At 54.9% G+C, this 17655-nt stretch overlaps 4 protein-coding genes across 4 annotated transcripts; all 4 read right to left on the reverse strand.

Moving 5' to 3' along the window:
* Positions 1-228: 228 nt before the first annotated feature.
* On the reverse strand, positions 229-3306 carry LBRM_23_1950 (protein kinase; the record flags this gene model as incomplete). The annotated part of the gene is made up of 1 exon (XM_001565216.2): positions 229-3306. The coding sequence occupies one exon, from the start codon at positions 3304-3306 to the stop codon at positions 229-231; it is 3078 nt and encodes a 1025-aa protein (XP_001565266.2).
* Positions 3307-4453: 1147 nt separating this feature from the next.
* LBRM_23_1960 (hypothetical protein) lies at positions 4454-6619 on the reverse strand (the record flags this gene model as incomplete). Its single annotated transcript, XM_001565217.1, has 1 exon — positions 4454-6619. One exon carries the CDS (start codon positions 6617-6619, stop codon positions 4454-4456), a length of 2166 nt encoding a protein of 721 aa, XP_001565267.1.
* Positions 6620-8564: 1945 nt separating this feature from the next.
* On the reverse strand, positions 8565-9155 carry LBRM_23_1970 (cytochrome c oxidase subunit V; the record flags this gene model as incomplete). Its single annotated transcript, XM_001565218.1, has 1 exon — positions 8565-9155. The coding sequence occupies one exon, from the start codon at positions 9153-9155 to the stop codon at positions 8565-8567; it is 591 nt and encodes a 196-aa protein (XP_001565268.1).
* Positions 9156-9869: 714 nt separating this feature from the next.
* On the reverse strand, positions 9870-10904 carry LBRM_23_1980 (fatty acid desaturase; the record flags this gene model as incomplete). Its single annotated transcript, XM_001565219.1, has 1 exon — positions 9870-10904. One exon carries the CDS (start codon positions 10902-10904, stop codon positions 9870-9872), a length of 1035 nt encoding a protein of 344 aa, XP_001565269.1.
* Between the last annotated feature and the right edge of the window lie 6751 nt (positions 10905-17655).

Raw genomic sequence — 17655 nt, forward strand, 5'->3', positions numbered from 1 at the left:
TGAGGTGGTGTTCCCGTACGACCATCACACACATCTGATTTGCTCCCCTCTTCTTGGGGAAACTTTCTGTAGCAGAACATAACGAAAAAGAGGGAAGCACGAGGAAAGAAGGAACACGCCGGTCAGTTGCGGTCCTTCCTACCGTGGAGACAGTGCATACGCGTGGTATGGAGGCAGTCAAGGGTCACCTGGCGCCTGGTCTTCTTGTACCTCTGCCGCCTCACTCTCTTACGCAGACCGTAAGGAAAAGACAGAGTGGTTTGACGGGTCTAGAGGGTTGGCGAGTTTCGCGTCAAAAATTGTCTCTAGCTTCACCAGAGATGATGTTGCGGTATTGCCAGAAAGAAGAGGATGCACGAGAAGGTCACCAGCGCCCCAGCGCCGCTCAGGATCAAGTTGGAAACACTTCTCCAAAAAGTCGATCAAGGCCATGTTTTGCGGCACCTTCGTCAGATAATCTGTGGTGGGTGCCATCTCGCCAAGCAGCGCTGAGTTCTCCATGAAGGCAGTCGGGCACGCGAACAGCTCGCATACAAGGCAGCCGATAGACCATATGTCGCAGCTCAGCGAGTGGGGGTTACCCTTGTAAACCTCCGGGGCCATGTACCGGAATGTGCCTCGTACCTCTTTGCCCGCACTGCCCTGGATTGCAGTGCCAAAATCGGTCAACTTCACCGTCTCGCCCTTTAGAAGAATGTTCTGCGGCTTGATATCGCGATGGGCGATCCCTCGGCTGTGCAAGTACGCAATGGCGGTCAGTACTTGTCGAATGATCTGCACGACGGACAGGTGAGCCGGCTTTTGACGCCGTCCTACAATGATGTCCGTTAGAGAGGCCTCGCACAGCTCCATGAACAAGCTTACATTGTTGTCCTTTCGCTCACAGTGAAAATAGTGTACAATATTGGGGTGATTCAGACTACACATGATGGAGATCTCATTCAGCAAGGTGCTGATCGATGACTCGACGTTTTGGGAGAAGTAGAACATCTTCACCGCCATCTTGCCGCCGGTGAGATCGCTGGTCGCCTCGTACACGGCACCGTACGACCCGCGCCCTAGCAGTTTGCCGCGCGTCCAGGGGGAATCCTGTCGCAGCGTAAGGATTCGCTCGCGTTCCTCACGGGCGGAAATGGCGTTCTTCTTCATGGACACCGCTTTGCCAACCTCCAAGATGAGCTGCTGCACGTCCCGTCGCACAAGTGGCATGCGAATCGCGTGCTGCACATCAGCTGGAACCGGCATCTGGGCATCGATCAGTGGAATTACCATAGCGCCGTGGTCGTTGTTCATGAGGATATCACGGGACGAGCTGAGCCACTCGCTGTCGCAAATAATCACATCCACGTCACACGGGCGGGCAGACAAGCGCTGCTCGAGGTCGCTGCGCTCACGTACGCTGGCGAGAGAAACAAACATGGTCTTGAGCAGGATAAGGGACAGGCTGTGCTGGTCTACCATGTTCGTGATGGCGGTCACCACGTTCACCGTGCAGTTGATGATGGCCCTGGCCTGCGTGATCTGCAGCGCCTGGTCGGAAGTAGGGTTGGCGTCGCCCTCGTCGCCATCCTCCAATATCGGTGCCACTTGACACGGAAAATGTAGCACCACGCGCTCCTCAAGAAAATACACACTTCCTGCCGTGCTGCGCAACAGCTGCTCCAGCTGCTCCTCCAGCTGCGCCTGATCCCACGGTCGGCACTTGGGGCCAAGCAGCACGGTCACAGCCAGCGAAAAGACGTTACCTGTCAAGTTCAGCATCTGCAGTGTGACCGTACAGCGGCCACTGGACATCTCGACCACAGTCCCAAACGTCTTGGCCACGTCTGGGTTGACGCACAGCGTGGGTGGAAACAATGGGTCCACAATCACCTCATGCATTCCGATCCGCTGACCCAAGGCACGACCCAGCAGCTGCTCCACGCTCGTCCAGTCCCAGTCAGACTCCATCTCCCGCGCGAGGGTCTCCACATGGTTTGCCAGACCGTTCTTGACAAAGCGTCTCAGGGAGTTGATGAGAATAGAGTTCTCATGTGACAGAGAAGAGCGCTCCGACAACAAGGACAGGGCACCGATGGTTTCGCTTACTTGATAATTGTGCACATAAATGCGGTACTCTCTCAGGTTATCCAGCGAATTAGCGCAGATCAGCACATTTCCGATGGGCTTGTTGTCGCTGTCCAGAATCGGTGTCACCACGGTACTGAGCGTCGTTGGGGCGGCGGTGAGGGAGCGGAGCTTGATTTTAAGCAGATTGCCGCGACGTGTGCGCTTGATGAGGGAGCACACATCCTCGCGGTTGAAGCACTGGACAAGCTCATTCAGCGGCTTGCCGATGCACCCGTCCTGCAAGAAGCCCGTCATCACCTCCGCCGCGTTATTCCACCAGGTAATATGGTAGTTGCTGTCGAAGGCGATCATCACCACCTGTGCATCCAGCTGCTTGCCCTCGATGTACCCGATTTTGCTCCCACCGCCGTACGGGATGGTGTAGAACCCTGTCTTGGTCTCCCGACCCATTTCCAGCTGCTTCATCTCAGTATCCCGCGACCCGTCCTTTCCCCGCGGCTTGAAGGACGACTCTTGCAAAGAATTCAGCAGGATATCAGACGGTGACCCGCCGGCGATCAAGTACTCGTGGAAGAGCTGCGAGTATAGTATATGCAAGGAGCGCACCGCAGTGAAGCAGTTGAAGGACATCAGGGACGCAGAGAGGACAAGAAGCACGCAAGCAACACAACCGACGCCCAGTCCAGTCGCCAGTGGAGGATGCACCGCTGATATGACGACAAGAGCACTGCAAGCAAAGATGACTACGAGACCGAAGGAGATCATGCTGAATACGTACGACGCCGAGCCGAACGTGGACAGCTCACGCCGCACCTTCCTGCTCAAGGAAAAGCGAACGCGGCAGCGATTCATATGATCCGCACACTCCTTCGCCAGAGACAGGGACCGCTTACGCCACAAAAGTGCCTGTGGCCCAATATCCACCTTGTTCTCAAGGAAGATGTGACGCAGCTGATCAATGAGTTTAGGAAGTTCTTTGTCCTCCGTCTCTGTGGCGGACACTTCGTCGAAATTCTTAAATGCACCAGGGGGCACGCGACCTAGCACGAGCAGGCGCTGCTGAATCGTGAGTTGCAGAATATCTGCGCGAGTTTTGGACTCTGGTGGCGAGGACGGCTCCGCACAAATCCTCTCGACCGCGTCGAAGTACGCTTCGAGGAGGGCAGGCAAGTAGAAGATAACCCGTATTACATACTCCTCGTCATCCTCGGAGGCGAGGATGGGATGCGCTAGCATCCCCAAAACTGACGCGAGTGTATCTTGTTTTTCCTTTTGTTTCTTGGCTATATAGTCGTTGCTTCTTCACTCTGAAACTGCGCTCTCGTTGTTTTGCTAACTGTGGTACATGGGAAGGCAAAGACGGAGTAATATTAAGGAGACGGAGAGGAGAAAAGCGCGAAAGGCGAAAAGGAAAAACAAAGCGTGAACAGCGCGAATAAGCACGGAAGTGTAAAATAAGACAAGAAAACAAACGACTCTACAGCCTTTTCGACGAGCTGCGCACTGCTCACAGTCAAGGAGCACGGTCAACAAATGAAAGGGCAGAAAGGTGAAAAAAGGGATGTAAGAGGGAGTGGGAGAAGTGAAAGTGAAAGTGAGAGAAGCAGCCGAAGGCAACAGCAAAGCCTTCATAAGCCTCTCCGAGGGAGCAGCGATGCCGAAAGGCGAAACTCAAATTGAAGACCAGGTAGGCTCGTGTGGTAGGGCAAGAAAGCTGCTCAAATCACCAGTGTGAGCACCAGAAGACAGAAACCACCACGGCGCGGCCCCTGACAACGCTCGGCATCGCACACGGGTGCCCCGAACAGAGAACACCTGGTTCATACGCAAACACAGCTACGCACGGTTCGTCCAGCACCGCTGCAGACCCTTGAAAAATGGGCGTCGAGCACGCGTCCAATCTTTTCTGGCTCAAGTGTGCGAACTGGCCCCCTCGCCCCACACAAAAAGAAAAGAACCACACATCGACAACGCCAGGGCTTTAGAGGTTGTGCCCTTTAGCGTAGCGTCAAAGTACCAGCTTCCTGTCCTTCTGCTGTTTGACTTCAAATCCGCGTCTCCACACAGGAACACAAACAGCATGCAAGCAGTAAAAGGGAGAGTGCTCGCACACTAACCGACAGCTCCTCAGAAGGAAGTAATGTAGAGAGAGACGCAAGAAACCGTCAAGTGTTTCACAGAAGAGGTGACCAGAGGAACGAAAAAAGGACCGAAGGGGCAAAGAAGGTGTAGTTTACATAGATAAGAGTCGTGCTTCTCACATCCCCCTTCCTGTGTGAAGGACGACTAAACATGTGCGGTAATCGAGACAAGGATTGAGGGATTCGTGCAAGTCCCATAAGCGCTTTGTGTCAGCTTGCGTCGGAGGTGAAAAGAGGCGCGATTACGCAGCAACATCACCTGACCGTTCGGAAGATCGCGTTTGGTTCCCGCTTCGACCTCGAGACTTGCCGCTTGAAACGCGGCTATGCATTTTGTGTGCAGTCAGCTTGTGTGCCAATGAGGACGACGGGGGGGGCTGCGGGCTTCCACTGGTGCTGCGACTCCCTGGGATACGAGATGTGGGCTTCGACCCACGCGCACCCCTAGCCTTCTTCCTCGCCCTTGACAGACCCGTTCCACCAGCACGCGCCGAAGGAGCCCGCCCCTTCCCTTTTCGACCCCCCGATCTGCGGTGCGACGAGCTACGGCCGGCTTGCCCGAGTATACTGTGCCGCTTCTTTGTGCTCACGTATATGGAGCCGCGGTGTTGCTGCGTTCCGGCAGCAAGTAGCCTGTCTTGCGAGGTGAACAGCAGGTCCGCAGGAAGCTTGGGCCTTGCAGCAATCTCGCTATCATCGGACCGGCAGCGATCGAGCACCGGAAGCGGCGTCACCAAGTCTGCCGAGGAGCGCACTCGCAACGCACCTAGAAATGGAAGCAGCTCGTCTCTCGAACCTCCCGGCCGCCCAACACCGGTCGAACGCTGGGAAGCGGCATCGAGTCCGTACTTCTCGCGATGGCCGACGTAGTGTGCGACAAGATTGCCCACCCTTGACCCGACGTTGTAGGCGCCGTTCTCGTACCGCACAAGCGAGGCATCTGCATAGCAAGGCACCACCGCCCGCATCGCGTCGTCAAGCACTTCGTCCACTTCAGAGGTGTCCCCATCAAACAAAGCTGTCTGAACATGAGATTTGCCAACGCTGTATTGGCGTCTCCCCTCTCGGGTCACTCGCGGCACATCAATGAGTAAAGTGGAGAAGGTGCGTCCGGTACGGTTGGACGGGAGCAGGTACTGACGTCCAGCAGTCAGCGACGCACGCATAGATGTTCGACTGCGCTCCTGCTCGAGAGTATCGCTGAGGCGCTTATGCGAGGCCGAGGCCTCCAGCTCGGTGCTGCTACTTTGCCCACTGCTACTGAGCACATCCTCCTCTGTCCCTCCACCGGCGCCGTCGCCACCTCGGTTAGCCACAGCTTTCAGCTCACAGTCGCGTGCAAAATGAGCTGGATCAGTTAACCCACGCCCCTGAAGCTTCATGATAAGACTCTTCATATCCTTAAATGGCAGTGGCTCGCTCACGCTGACGAGCTCCCAAATAGTCTCCCCATGAAGCCTAACCTTGCGCACCATGAGAGAAACGCAGCTGTTGTTGGGCTCGCGGTACATACACAGCGGCACCAAGCAGAGCGGCGTCGAGCTCCTCGGTCGCCTCACCATGTAGAACACATTGCGCTCGCGGTTCAAGCATGTGTCTTTGCCGAATAAAGTTGCACAGACGAGAAACCCGGCGCACATGCTGAGACGACGCAGACTCACCTCCACACCGTCCGCAGCTGCCATAGTAACGGGTCCGTTGCTCGTGGCGGTGCGATTGACAAGAATGCTGGAGTCCTCTTCGAATGCGTCGTCCTCGCCGTCTCCCAAAGGCTCTCCGTCGGATCGGGTAATGTTGAAATTGCAGTAGCCACCTGGGGCCGACTCCGTTCCCAGCACGACGAGGTGCGGTTTGTAGTGAAGTCCCTTGGAATCAATGGTAGTGCGTCCCGGGGCAACGTAGTCCATTTTGGCCAGCTCGTCGTAGAAAATGCACACTGCCGTGTCAAAAAAGAGCGGGGCATCCGCAGGTACGTTACCTGGCGCTCTCCCTTCGTTCCCTCCACCCATCGCTCCCGGTGCGAAAGGGGCCGCAGTCCGCTCGTCGACGTCTACCACCTCGCTTGCGTCCCTAGGTCCCAGCGCAGAGGAACGTAAGGTTGCGTACCCGCCACCACTTCTCCTCTTTTCGCCGTGTCCTACCTCATTCCCCGTAGATGAGATCCGTATCCTTGCCTTGCTGAGGGCGGTATTGACACCACCTGTGTAGTTCATAGGCTCTTGAGACGAGTCTCTCACAGGGGAGCTAGCAGTCACCTCCGCCTCCAGTGCAGAATCCTTTGCCGCCTTGGCACGATCGTGGTGCCTCGGACGGAACAGTACAATCTCAAACTCTGAAGACTTGCGACTGAGAGCTATCGACTCTCCGGGGCGCAGCACCCGTGCATGGCTGTCGGCCTTCTTCACCATCGGCGTCACCAACGTAATGCTGCAACAAAGCACGCCAGAGGCTAAGTTAGAAACTATGATGTGAGTAAGTATCCAACGAAGAGGCGGGAAGAATACTGTTTTTTCCGCCGGCCGTCAGCTTCACGGCGCCACAGTACGCGTAAAGTGGAGACGTTCGATGGAAGTCGCTAAGGGACGATGGCGCAAGTGCGAAAGAGAAGCAGAAGAGCATAGCGAAAAGTCGCTTTTGCAGAGTCATCACTCGATGGAGCTATGTCGTAAAATAAAAGTCAGCCACCTTCATGTGCAGGTTGTGTTGAGGGCGTGACGTCGCACTGTCCCATCACTTTTCATACTCATTCCACTTCTCTGCCATTTCCTGTTTCCTCCTTGGGAACGCAGCCACTCACTGACCCTCTCAATGGCTTTTTCGCCACTTTATGTCAACTACGCTCTGGCGATGGTAATCGTACAATGAAGAGCTACACACTCATTATGAGCTGCACACGCTCGAGCAGAGTCTAAAAGGACAAAAAGCACCAAGCACGGTTGATTCTTTGGCTGTACTCCCTGCAAGAACGTGAATCAACCACAACTAGAACCACTGGAACATTGATGAAACGAATTGGCGAGAAGCACCGGGATGACGTCCTAGAGAGATTCCAGAACAGATAAACACCCGAGCCGTAAAGTGACGCAATTCGTCACTTCAAGGTCCCTCCTTCCTCTGCTGGAGCCGTCGCACACGCCTGATCACTGATCCGATGTTCTTCTCCAACACTCTTCGTTCTCGCTGCCAAATGCGCTCGACATCCTCGTCACTGAGTCGATCCACCACCTCCCAGAAAAGTGGCTCTTCAACGCTCAACAAACTGGCGGATAGCACTTTGTTTGCGGGGCACAGAGAAGTCTCTCGAACTCTAGCTGATAGGACGGCGCTGAGCTCGGTGAGGGCTGCTTCGTGTCGGCAAAGCTGCTCGAGGCGCTCGCGCATGAACGCTTCCTCCAGCACTAGTAGAGACAGTGAGCCTTCTGCGACAGTGAAAACGAGTAAGCGCTCCTGACGCTGCATTTCTATGGTGGGCAAGTCCTCAGACCGCTGTGCTGAGAGAGGGGTGTCTGTCATGCCGCTTCGCTTCTACAAGATCGTGTGCGCTGCTGGAGTACTCCGTGACACAGGGTAGAGAAGATCTTCCCGTCTCTAAGGCAGCCCACCAGGACATGGTGCTGTTTTGACTGAACTGGTAGGAGTGTGTGTATGCGGGTGGGCAAATTCAAGGTGAAAGGGTGAAAAGGACGACAGATAATAAACATAACTCATGAAATCCATGACAGAAACATATGAGGAATAAAGGCACGATTTCCCTGGGCATTCAATGAGACGTAGACTCCGCTTTTGATCCCTCCACCTCTCCTCTTTCGTTAATCCGTGATGCCTTCACCTCAAGTAGTGAGGCCTAGTATCGCAGCTTGTTGAAGTCTTTTGAGCAGAGTGAGAAAACCTGATCTCCGCGCTCACCGACCACCACAACATGCCCTGTTGCCTACATAACTTGTGCAACGGTTTTTTTTTTTTACTGTTTGTGCTTGCTCTGAGAAGACATGACTAAGCTGAAAAACGGATGAAGTGGAAAGAGACTGGGTGATAGAATAGCCTCAAAAGAAAGCTGACACGAGCACCGAAGGTACTCTTTTCGGCGACTATCGTACCTCTCTAGACCAACTCACTTCCGTGAAATCATTCTCATTTGCAGGAAAACAGAATGAAACGGGGAAAAAAATTAATGGTATGACGACCAATAAAAAAGTCATCCTACGTTGCTATGCTATTCATATTGAGAGTGAGAGGAGTACAGCTTCTTTTGATTGTTTGATGATGAAAGAGAAGAACAAACAGAAAAAAACTTATCACCCTTCTTTTCGGCCTTTTCTCAGCACAGACTGCAAACACGGCTTGCTTGGTATCTTAGCTGGTGACCTTGTTACCGTCCTTGAAGCTGTCCAGACGCTCAATGACTGCAGGCGTCTGAAACACGTGGTCCGGAATCTCCGCGCCGCGGTACAGCGACTCCAGCATTGAGGCAGCACCGCGGGGAGTGGCCTCCCACTTCATCGTCTCCAGAAGAGACTTGGCGAGGTACTCAACTAGCTCGATGTGTGGTATGACCACCTTGGAGTAATCGTCATCAGGGTCCGCGAATGCGTCCAGCTTGTGGCCATCCATCTCTACCTTCAGCTGGCCACCCTTGTCATCGAGAATAGGGTACGCCATCAGGCTATAGCACTTCAGCAGACGGTGGGGATCACCGAGATGTGGAGGGAGAAACACGCGAATAAACGTCTTGTTTTCCTTTGACACCTCGCCGAGGCGGCGGAGCACATCAGCGTCGCGAGGATCCATCGTGGAGGCGTACTGAGTGCGAATCCGGTCGTTCACTTCTGGTTTGCGCAGCATGCTGCTGTATATTGTGTCCAGAGCAGCATTGTCCCAGCCCTTACCGAAGAAGGTACGGGCGAAGGACACTGAAGTGAGAGTGGGGATGCAGAAGCGCTTCATTCTATCGCACGAAGTCTAAAACAGAGTTCCAGTGTTGAGGTGTGTTTGAAGAAAAAAGAAAGTGGGAGTGGCGGCAAAGAATGGACACGTTTCAACATGTTGCATCTCATCCAGCCGTACAGAGAAGCAACTGCTATACCCTGTGAAAATTCGGTTTCATCAGTAGCTGGAGTCGCTAAGAAAAAAAAAAACTTGTGAAAAAAAAAGGGGCGAGCGGCAGTTGTCAGTAGCATCGACAGCCCCCCTTCACTCTAATGCCCTCCAATATATGTGGAGGTGCATTTAATCTCTTTCATTGTCTTCCTGTAGTCAGTAACATAAGCATGTCTTTTACAGTAAAACAGAGAGAAAATAATAGGGGGAAAACATAACGCGTCACCAAGCCGGGAAAAAAACCTTGTACATGCGCAAAACTCCGAATGCGAATAACACTTTAAGCCGTGTTAACGAAAAGGTTCACATGAAGGTAAGAAATGAAGAGCAACAGGCAACTGCCTCTTCTAGCATAGGTGAGAAATAGCAAGAAAGAGCAAAGCCGGTCAAACCATTGCTTCAACGAACCAAGAAAAGCGGTACTTTTTAAAGGATATATGCGGTCGCACCAGGCGCTCTAACAGGCATCACGGCATCCTCAACGATTGAAAAACGATGGCATAGAACACATCACTGTAGGTGATATAGTAACACTTAGTGGCTTAATGATCATTCCTTCTTCTACGAGCACGAACCTTGGTGTGGTTCCACCGACTTCATACAACCCGTCGATGTTGGCAACAGCTTCTCGCGCTTGGCAGCACCGCGCTCGCGCATAACGCGGCTGTAGAGGTTGACGTTCGGCTGTAGTAGAAAGTCAAACAAAGTCCCGGGGCACGACTTGGTACGGTGCAGGTCAACGTAGAACTCCGGTGCAATCTTTCTCAGCTGTGTAATTCGCGTCCATGGTATGTTCGGAAAGTCGTGGTGCTCAACATGATAACCGACATTCCACATTACCCAGTTTAGCGGGCCGTAGTACGAGAAGGTCTCTTGCTCACCATTCCCTACAAACACAAAATGCTCTGAAATGAAGTGGCCAGCGAGTGGGTGCCAACTGGTGCCTAGGAAAATAGAGAGGAAGAAGTATAACAGTGGCCACCAGCCCCAGAAGTAGTATACAAGCAGATTAAAGGTCAGCTGAAGAATGTAATTAATCACATGCATCTTCTCAAACTTAATTGTCCGCACAACAGTGGGTCGGAAAGCGTAGAACAGCACCTGAAACGTGAGAAATAAAAACTTGCCAGCATAGTTTGATAGGTACCGTCCCTCAAACTGTGTGGGCACATCGGTGTCGATGCCGTCCCAGCCCAAGTAGCGGTGATGCTCAGCGTGGTACGTCTTGAATACCATCGCATACGGCACGGGCACCACCAGATTCGCGAACAGTGCATACAGGTCGTTGTAGAACGGTGTGGCGAAGCACAGGTTATGTGTGACCTCGTGAATCCCCAAGAAGCAGTTATGTGTGATTGTGCCACCCACAAAATACGCGACGAGGAGAAGAGTGGGCCACCCCATGTCCTTCGCACGGTACCCGAGATATATCTGAAGAAGAACAAGCGGCGTCAGGATGCGTGGCAGCCACGGATCAGGCCCATAGAGTTTCTTGATTTCTGGTCCATGCGCTTTCAGCATCTCACGAGTCCGCATCCTGTGTGTTTGTTCTGTGTCGGACCAGTAGTAGTCATCGCGGCCGTGCCTTGCGGACATTGTCAGTATTTTCCGTGGTGAATCTTCCTTGATATCGTTGGCAGGTGTATTGTTGTAAGGAAGAGAATATAGCGGAAAACGTAACGAGGTATTTGACTGTGTAAAAATTATTTACAGCTTCTTGAAGCCCTAATGCGAGAAACCGAAAATCACATATATAGGTAGCAAGGGGAGCAGCGTAAAGTTATAGCACAGAAAAAGTCCTGCTAAGTGCTGAGAACGAAATTCGGTAATGCTTCTCCATCGGTGTCACATATGAAAACGTGACTTGCGGGTGAAAAAAAAAAAAAGAGTACCAAGAAAAACTTCAGTTTCGGCACCTTCGACTGTGGGCTCAATGGGCAACTGCAGTTCCTCAATCCCCAGAACGTTGTATTTTTTTTTTTAAATAGCCCATGCACTAACGGCTTGCTACCAGGCGTATATTGGAGCTTCCTGAGGTACCTTCCTTTCTTTTTGCTGATTGCGAACGCTGAAACACAACAGCAGGGCAGCGGTGATTACCAGACCCCTCCATGCCCGGGTCAGAAGAGCAGCACCTTCCATGGAGAAGAGCGGTAAATAAGCACCCACCGCCCCTGGCGCTGGTAGCCGACGCGGCTTTTGAGCCGAGAAGAGCGCCGCACTGCACCCCGTACTCACTAGACTGGCTTCCGCCTCCACAAAGCAGAACACAGGCCCACCGCACAACCACCGTCCACGAGGACACCCCGCGAACGAACGCCACACCGACAGCATCACAACCACAAGAACACACGCCACACGAGGCGCAGAGGGGGAATCTCTCTGCAGCGTATCCAAAACGCCTTCGAAGAGCATTAAAAAAACGTGCCGTTTCCTTCGCACGATGCGACACACCAGGGGTTCGGAAATCCGCGTCGACCCACCCATCCCTCCACAAAGCTTCTGCAAAAAAAGCCCTTTTCCTTTCGACCAGCACCCCCCCCCCCACACACACACACAACTGCACTAACAAACCCACCGACCTCTCGAGAAAACCTGGCCCCAAGAAGCGAAGTCTGCATTCGCTAAAAGCTTTCCAAAAGGTGATAAGATGTTCGAAAAAATGACGCTTTGCCCACCGCAAAACCAAAGCCTAGGTCCCCCACCCACCCCCATGAACAAAAGCAAACCCTGAACCACAGCGCGATTCAGCAGAGAGGTTTTCTAGAGAAAAACGCAATTTTTGAAGCCCGCCCCTTCCCAGAGAAGACATCCGACAACTTTTTCTAGAACTTCAAGAATGAAAACGAAATCACCGAAAGAAAGCCACACAAACCTGCGCGCTGCAAAGCTTAAAGAAGCGTTCAATTTCACCAGCAGCGCCCGCCGCAGCACGCACGACAACCCACAACCGCCGTCACCATCGCGTGCCGAAGCAACAACAAACGACACCCCCAAACAAGCAGAAAAACAGAAGCCACACAGACGGCCGGGTGTCACCCCCAAAACAAAAACCTGAGAAACCTTCCCGAAACAGGAAACGTGCCAACTTTTTTGTCTCCATGAAAAAACAGGACTGTCAATTTTTGTTCATGTTTCGTTTCTTTAGCAAACCCCCCCCCGAGGCCTAAACATCGTTTCAGCACACCAGAGGCGACGAAGCCAAGCGCCCGCGGCACTATAGGATGTAGGCGGTACTTAAAAAACGCGGTGCGCCGAACCCGCGGCATGAAAAGCTTTGGAAGGGGAGGGAAAGAACCCCCACGGAGGAGGGAGGCACGGAAAGAACACCCGAAAGCACCGACTACCGAGATCAATGAAAGAGAAACCAAAACCAAAGCCCACTTTCGACACTGCTTAAATTCAAACTGTTGGGGGGAACTTCGCAACAACAAAAAGGGCTTTTTCAATACCATCACAGAGTGCAGGAAGCAGGCCGCGACCCCAACGAGGCCAAAAGGAATCCGGGCCGTCCGCCCGCGGTGCTGAACGCCAGCGCCCTTCATAGAGGAATCAAAGCCCGACACCAACGCGGCGAGAGTGGATGAGTTGAGCATTCACTTTCGAGGCGCGAAAACGTCGAAAGTGCCCCCCCCCCGGGCGAAGAGTTTCGCAGCTCGCCGACGGCCCTCTGTTTGAGATTGCCGCTGCCTCGGTGCGGAAGAGCCGAACCCAACCCTGGACCACCCACGGTCGCACAAGCGAACGCCTACGGTCTGGAAAAGGTTAAACACCCCGCGCCACCTGCAGCTGAAGCTGACCGTTTCCTACTTCAGGAAGCGAAGCTCTCGCCAAGTCCCGCCAACACCTGGAAGGCGCCCGGTCCCAGAGCCCATGCCAGTCCCCGCACAAACCGGGGGGGGAACTTCAATATTTATCCAAGAGAAAGGTGTGCAATCCGAAGGGCCCCGTGGAGGCCGCGGGGTGGAGACTCGCCCGTCGAAGGGCCGTCGTCAGGATTGTCTGCCGCTACCCCGCGCTGGGGATCGGGGGCATTTTGCATGCCCCCCAAAGCCCCGGCCACGGCGAGCCCGCACCGCCTCCCGGGCACCTCGAGAGGTTTTCCCCCGCTGCCCCGTGGGAATTTCAACCTTCCCCCCCCCATCCCGGTTTCGCCACGCAGGGCAGCCAGACACCGACAACCAGTTTTTTACCCTGGGTATTGCAGGCTTCATGCTGGAGAACGCGCCGGACACGCCAGCATATTTCCAGAGCGGCACAGAAAGCGCACTGGGCTTGGCGTGGCCCCGGGGCGTCGAGGTGGCCAGCTGCCGTTTCAACCGCACAGCGGATAGCAAGGACAAGTTTCCCACTTCTGCTATCACTCTTGTTCGCGGAAACCTACTAACCCACCAGCCCCCACATTCCCGAGGCTGTTTTGCAGCCGGAAAGGACAAATTGGGGCCATTTTGGTGAAGCACCGAAAGCTGTGAGACCGTTGGGAAAAGCCACTCTGGACGAGCACAAAGCATCGTTCAGCTCTGCCCCCTGCGCGCTATCAAGCGCGATTGTCCACATGGCTGTCGAACTCGTGGGGTTGTGCGGTGGCCCGCCGAGACGGACGCCGACGAACAAGCCACAGATGCACAATCAGCTTACCACGCCAACCCGAACAACCACACCTTGCGCACACACCAATTACGCAAGCATGAGGGAAAACACGTCATCAGGCAAGCCCAAAAGGAGGTCTGGCGCTGGCGGGCGTCAAAGGCCTATCCTGGCTACTCCGCTCCATGGTCGGTGCTGCGAACGGTACACGTTGCACAAACCATCCCCCCTCTCTGTCAGGCGCCGCACGCTGCCGATGGTCGCCCTGAATACACCATTAGTTGAAAGCACCGCTTGCTTGCGCAAACCCTATTTCACCACCACGCAAACCCCCCAGCCCCTGACATTTTCATTATCGCCACCCACTATTTTTCCCTTTCCGGGCCATGATTTCGCTGGGCCAACGCCTTCCCCTATTCCGGGGGTGCCCACACCTAAGTCCTCCCATCATATTCCCTCCTTCCGTTCTCCGGGCGGACGCGAAAGGGCCACCGACTTCACCACCACCCTCTTTCCTTTTTCCCGCTGAAGATGCGCCAAGCACGCGCGCTCGCTCTTTTATCCCCGCCGGGGTATGGCGTCACGGCGAATTGGATGAAGACAAAGAGGCGAAAGGGAACAGACCTCCTCCCCTCGGGAAAAGAGCTCGAGGCAGCCCTGGCTCGTCTCGAAGACCGCCGGGCAGGATGGCATCTTCAACGAGGCGCTGCACCACCTTCCCCGTAACGCAAAAGCACGCATTTTAACTCCCATTAGCTGGATGTGGATTGCCCGCCCTGTTCCCCAACAGCGGAAGAACGCGCACGTTGTACCGCCACCAAAACCCGGGAAGCCACAAGAACAACCTTCGTCGCACCGGCCAATTAGTCCCACTTCTTGCGTCTCCAAACTTATGCGGTACATGGCGTTGGCGCGCTTATTTCATGCACGGCGGCCCCGTCTACGCCAACATGCGCATGGGCGTGGCTGCGCCACGAAAATGGTGCTCCCCAGGATCACGTGCACGGTCGAGATACATAGAAATATCCATTACCACGTGGTGGTGAGCAAGCGCCCGGGCAGGGAGCAGCAGGCAACCCACCGAGCACTTCAGACCTTAATAACCGTGGTGGATTTCAGCAAAGCCTTCAACAGTGTGGATCCTCCGATTCTCGCGAAGAGACCACAGAGTTTCCCCTGAACCCGCTTGAAGCACTGGCTCCGAAACTTCCTTGCACACCGCTATGCGCAAGCAAAGCTTGGAAACCCATTAGGCCAACAGTATGGCCTAATGGCTTGTGGCCCCAAGGAACCGTTCTTGCACCACAACCATCCCCCCTCCAAGCCACTCCTCTCCCAGAGTTGTTGGTAGCTTGATTTCCTGACGCGCAGCTAGGCATGTACGCAGACGACCTGGCCATCACCATTCCATGTCCTGGGCGGAATTCTGACGTAAGGATCGGCAACGAGGTCCTTGGAAAAGTGGAAGCGCGATCGAAAGACAGCGGCATGCGGATAAATCTGCAAAAAGGCGAAGCCCTGTTTCGCAGACCCCGAGCCACACGGACGAAGGGAAGGTGTTCGGCCCGCCTCGTCACGGGGGGCACGGGGTCCCTGTTTCACTGTTCGGTGGCGGCATGAATTCCAAGCTTCTTGGCCCCCAACCGGGCACTCGAGCCAAATACAACGCCAATACGACACATGCGCTAAAGCAAGTAGGACCGCAGGGGGTGCAGTTGTGTCGTGTTGAAAACCGTCGGTTTTGACCTTCGCCGCGCGATGTGATGCAATTTGTCTTTGGCCATGGCGACCCCAAGCTGACGTACAGCTCAGTAGCTGAGTGGAGGAAAATGAGGGACACGGCCAAACCAAAGCTGATTCACCAGCACGCTCATCTTCACCTGCTTGTCATTTGTCTGCTCTCTACTTTCGATGAGGAATCAGTGCTATTGGAAACGGGCTCCTTGGCCTTTTGCATCAAAGTATTTCGTAGAGGAGTAATGCTTTACGAACAATCCAGGTTCGCGGAAGCTGGGTTTGTCCGTTTGCCACCACCAGAACCTCCGCTGTCAAAGCCCCGTTCCCGCCGGCGAGCGGGGTGGGGGTGGGTGGTTTTATTACAAGACTACTTGTTGGGAATGGGATTTCGCAAACGCCATATTGATTTGCCTTTGGACTATTCACACATTGTGACGGAGGACGACTTTGTTATTACAAAACAGGTCACGTCTATGGACGCCCGCCGTGGTTTCCCCAGAGCACCCTACGCCACACCTTCGGATGGCAGTGCTAGTGTCACAAGCACTGCCCAGCCGCCGCCGCCATTCTGCTACTTAACCTTTTTGGCACGACTGCCCGACGTACCGTCACCGAGGACCGCGGCCCCCAACTAGCAGCCACGGGGTGGAGCGCATTTCTATGCGTGGGGGTCTTCAGAAGCTTTCCCCTCCCATTGCAGATATTCTGCCTGGAGAAGGGCGGTTGCTTCTTCACGTGACCGATGGCCGGTCCCTTCTGGCCGCACTGAGCGCATGCCCGTTGCGCCAAACCTCTTCAGTTGAGAGCGAAATCCGCTCCTGCCCACTATTCTTGGTGAACAACGGATGGGGAATTCACCTCCAGTTTTTGTATGCACTCGTAGGGATTCCTTGCAACGAGGTAGCCGATACGGCCGCGGTGGAAGCGGCTGCTGAGGGTCTCTACTCCTCACCCTAAACCAATCCTGTCTGCATCGTTGGCCTTCGCTCCTTCCTTGAAAGAGTGCTGGTTGGCGAATGGAAGGCACAACTAAGGGGTGACTCGCGCATCGCTTCCGCTTGTGGTGATCGATCTTGTGGTGTTCCCGCTTGGCCTGTTGGGGGGGAGGGCCCTGGCTCGTTCGGGGGGGGGGGGATTGTCGAGAATCCGCTGCGGTGAACACCTCCGCTTCGGCAAACTTTTCGGGGATGTGGGAGACTGTGCCCATCGTTTTCGTTGGCGCAGTCCATCGCGGAACCAGGCTGCGGCTTTGCGCGGTGCGCCGTCAACGGGGAATGGGGGGCCAAGAAATCCCCGCAAGGCTCGAGGGATTCCAGAAACATGTCCATACTGTGGAATCGTCGCGAGCAACCTCCAGGCGTTACAAAACCACGCGGTGCCTGCGCATGGTGGCGGGCCCCGCTGGGTGGGTGGGGCCTGCGCGTGTCCGTTCTGCGGCTGCATGTTCCCCACAAAAGTAAGTAGGGATAATGATGCGACGCGGTGCCCCCTCTATCCGGATGCATGCCGAAAAAGAGCACTGCACCCTGTTTGGCGTTCTCTTCTACCTAGTCCGGCTGCCGGCCCTGTTACTTTGGGGGGGGGGGCTCGATCAGCCGCATGCCTTGGTGTCTTCCCTTTTCCGAGTGCTTCGCGCGAGGCGAAGTCACGGCCGGGTTGCTCGGTCGTGGGTTCTGGCGCTTTCTTCCCTCGGGGCGGTTCTTTTGGTCTGCGGGGGCCGCGCCCGGTGCCGGCCTAAACGCGGGGGCGCCGGATCCCCGCGGGTGGCGTGCCGCCCAAAAGCCCCCCGCGGGCCGGGCGGGCTCGCCCGGCAATCGAAAGCCGCCCACCCTCGGCGCCCCAGGGAGGCGGCGGCCGTGCGGGGGGCCATGGCGGCGCCGTGGTTCCCTGATTGGCGCACCCCACGCAAAGCGGTTTCAATCTTGACAAATAGCGACCCCATGGGATGGACAGGAGCCAACGGTCCCCTCGCGCAAAGCGGGGTGTGTATGGGCAAAATGTTGTGAGGACGTTTTTTTTTTTT

Source organism: Leishmania braziliensis, chromosome 23, assembly GCF_000002845.2.
Source record: "Leishmania braziliensis MHOM/BR/75/M2904 complete genome, chromosome 23".
Lineage (NCBI taxonomy): Eukaryota > Euglenozoa > Kinetoplastea > Trypanosomatida > Trypanosomatidae > Leishmania > Leishmania braziliensis.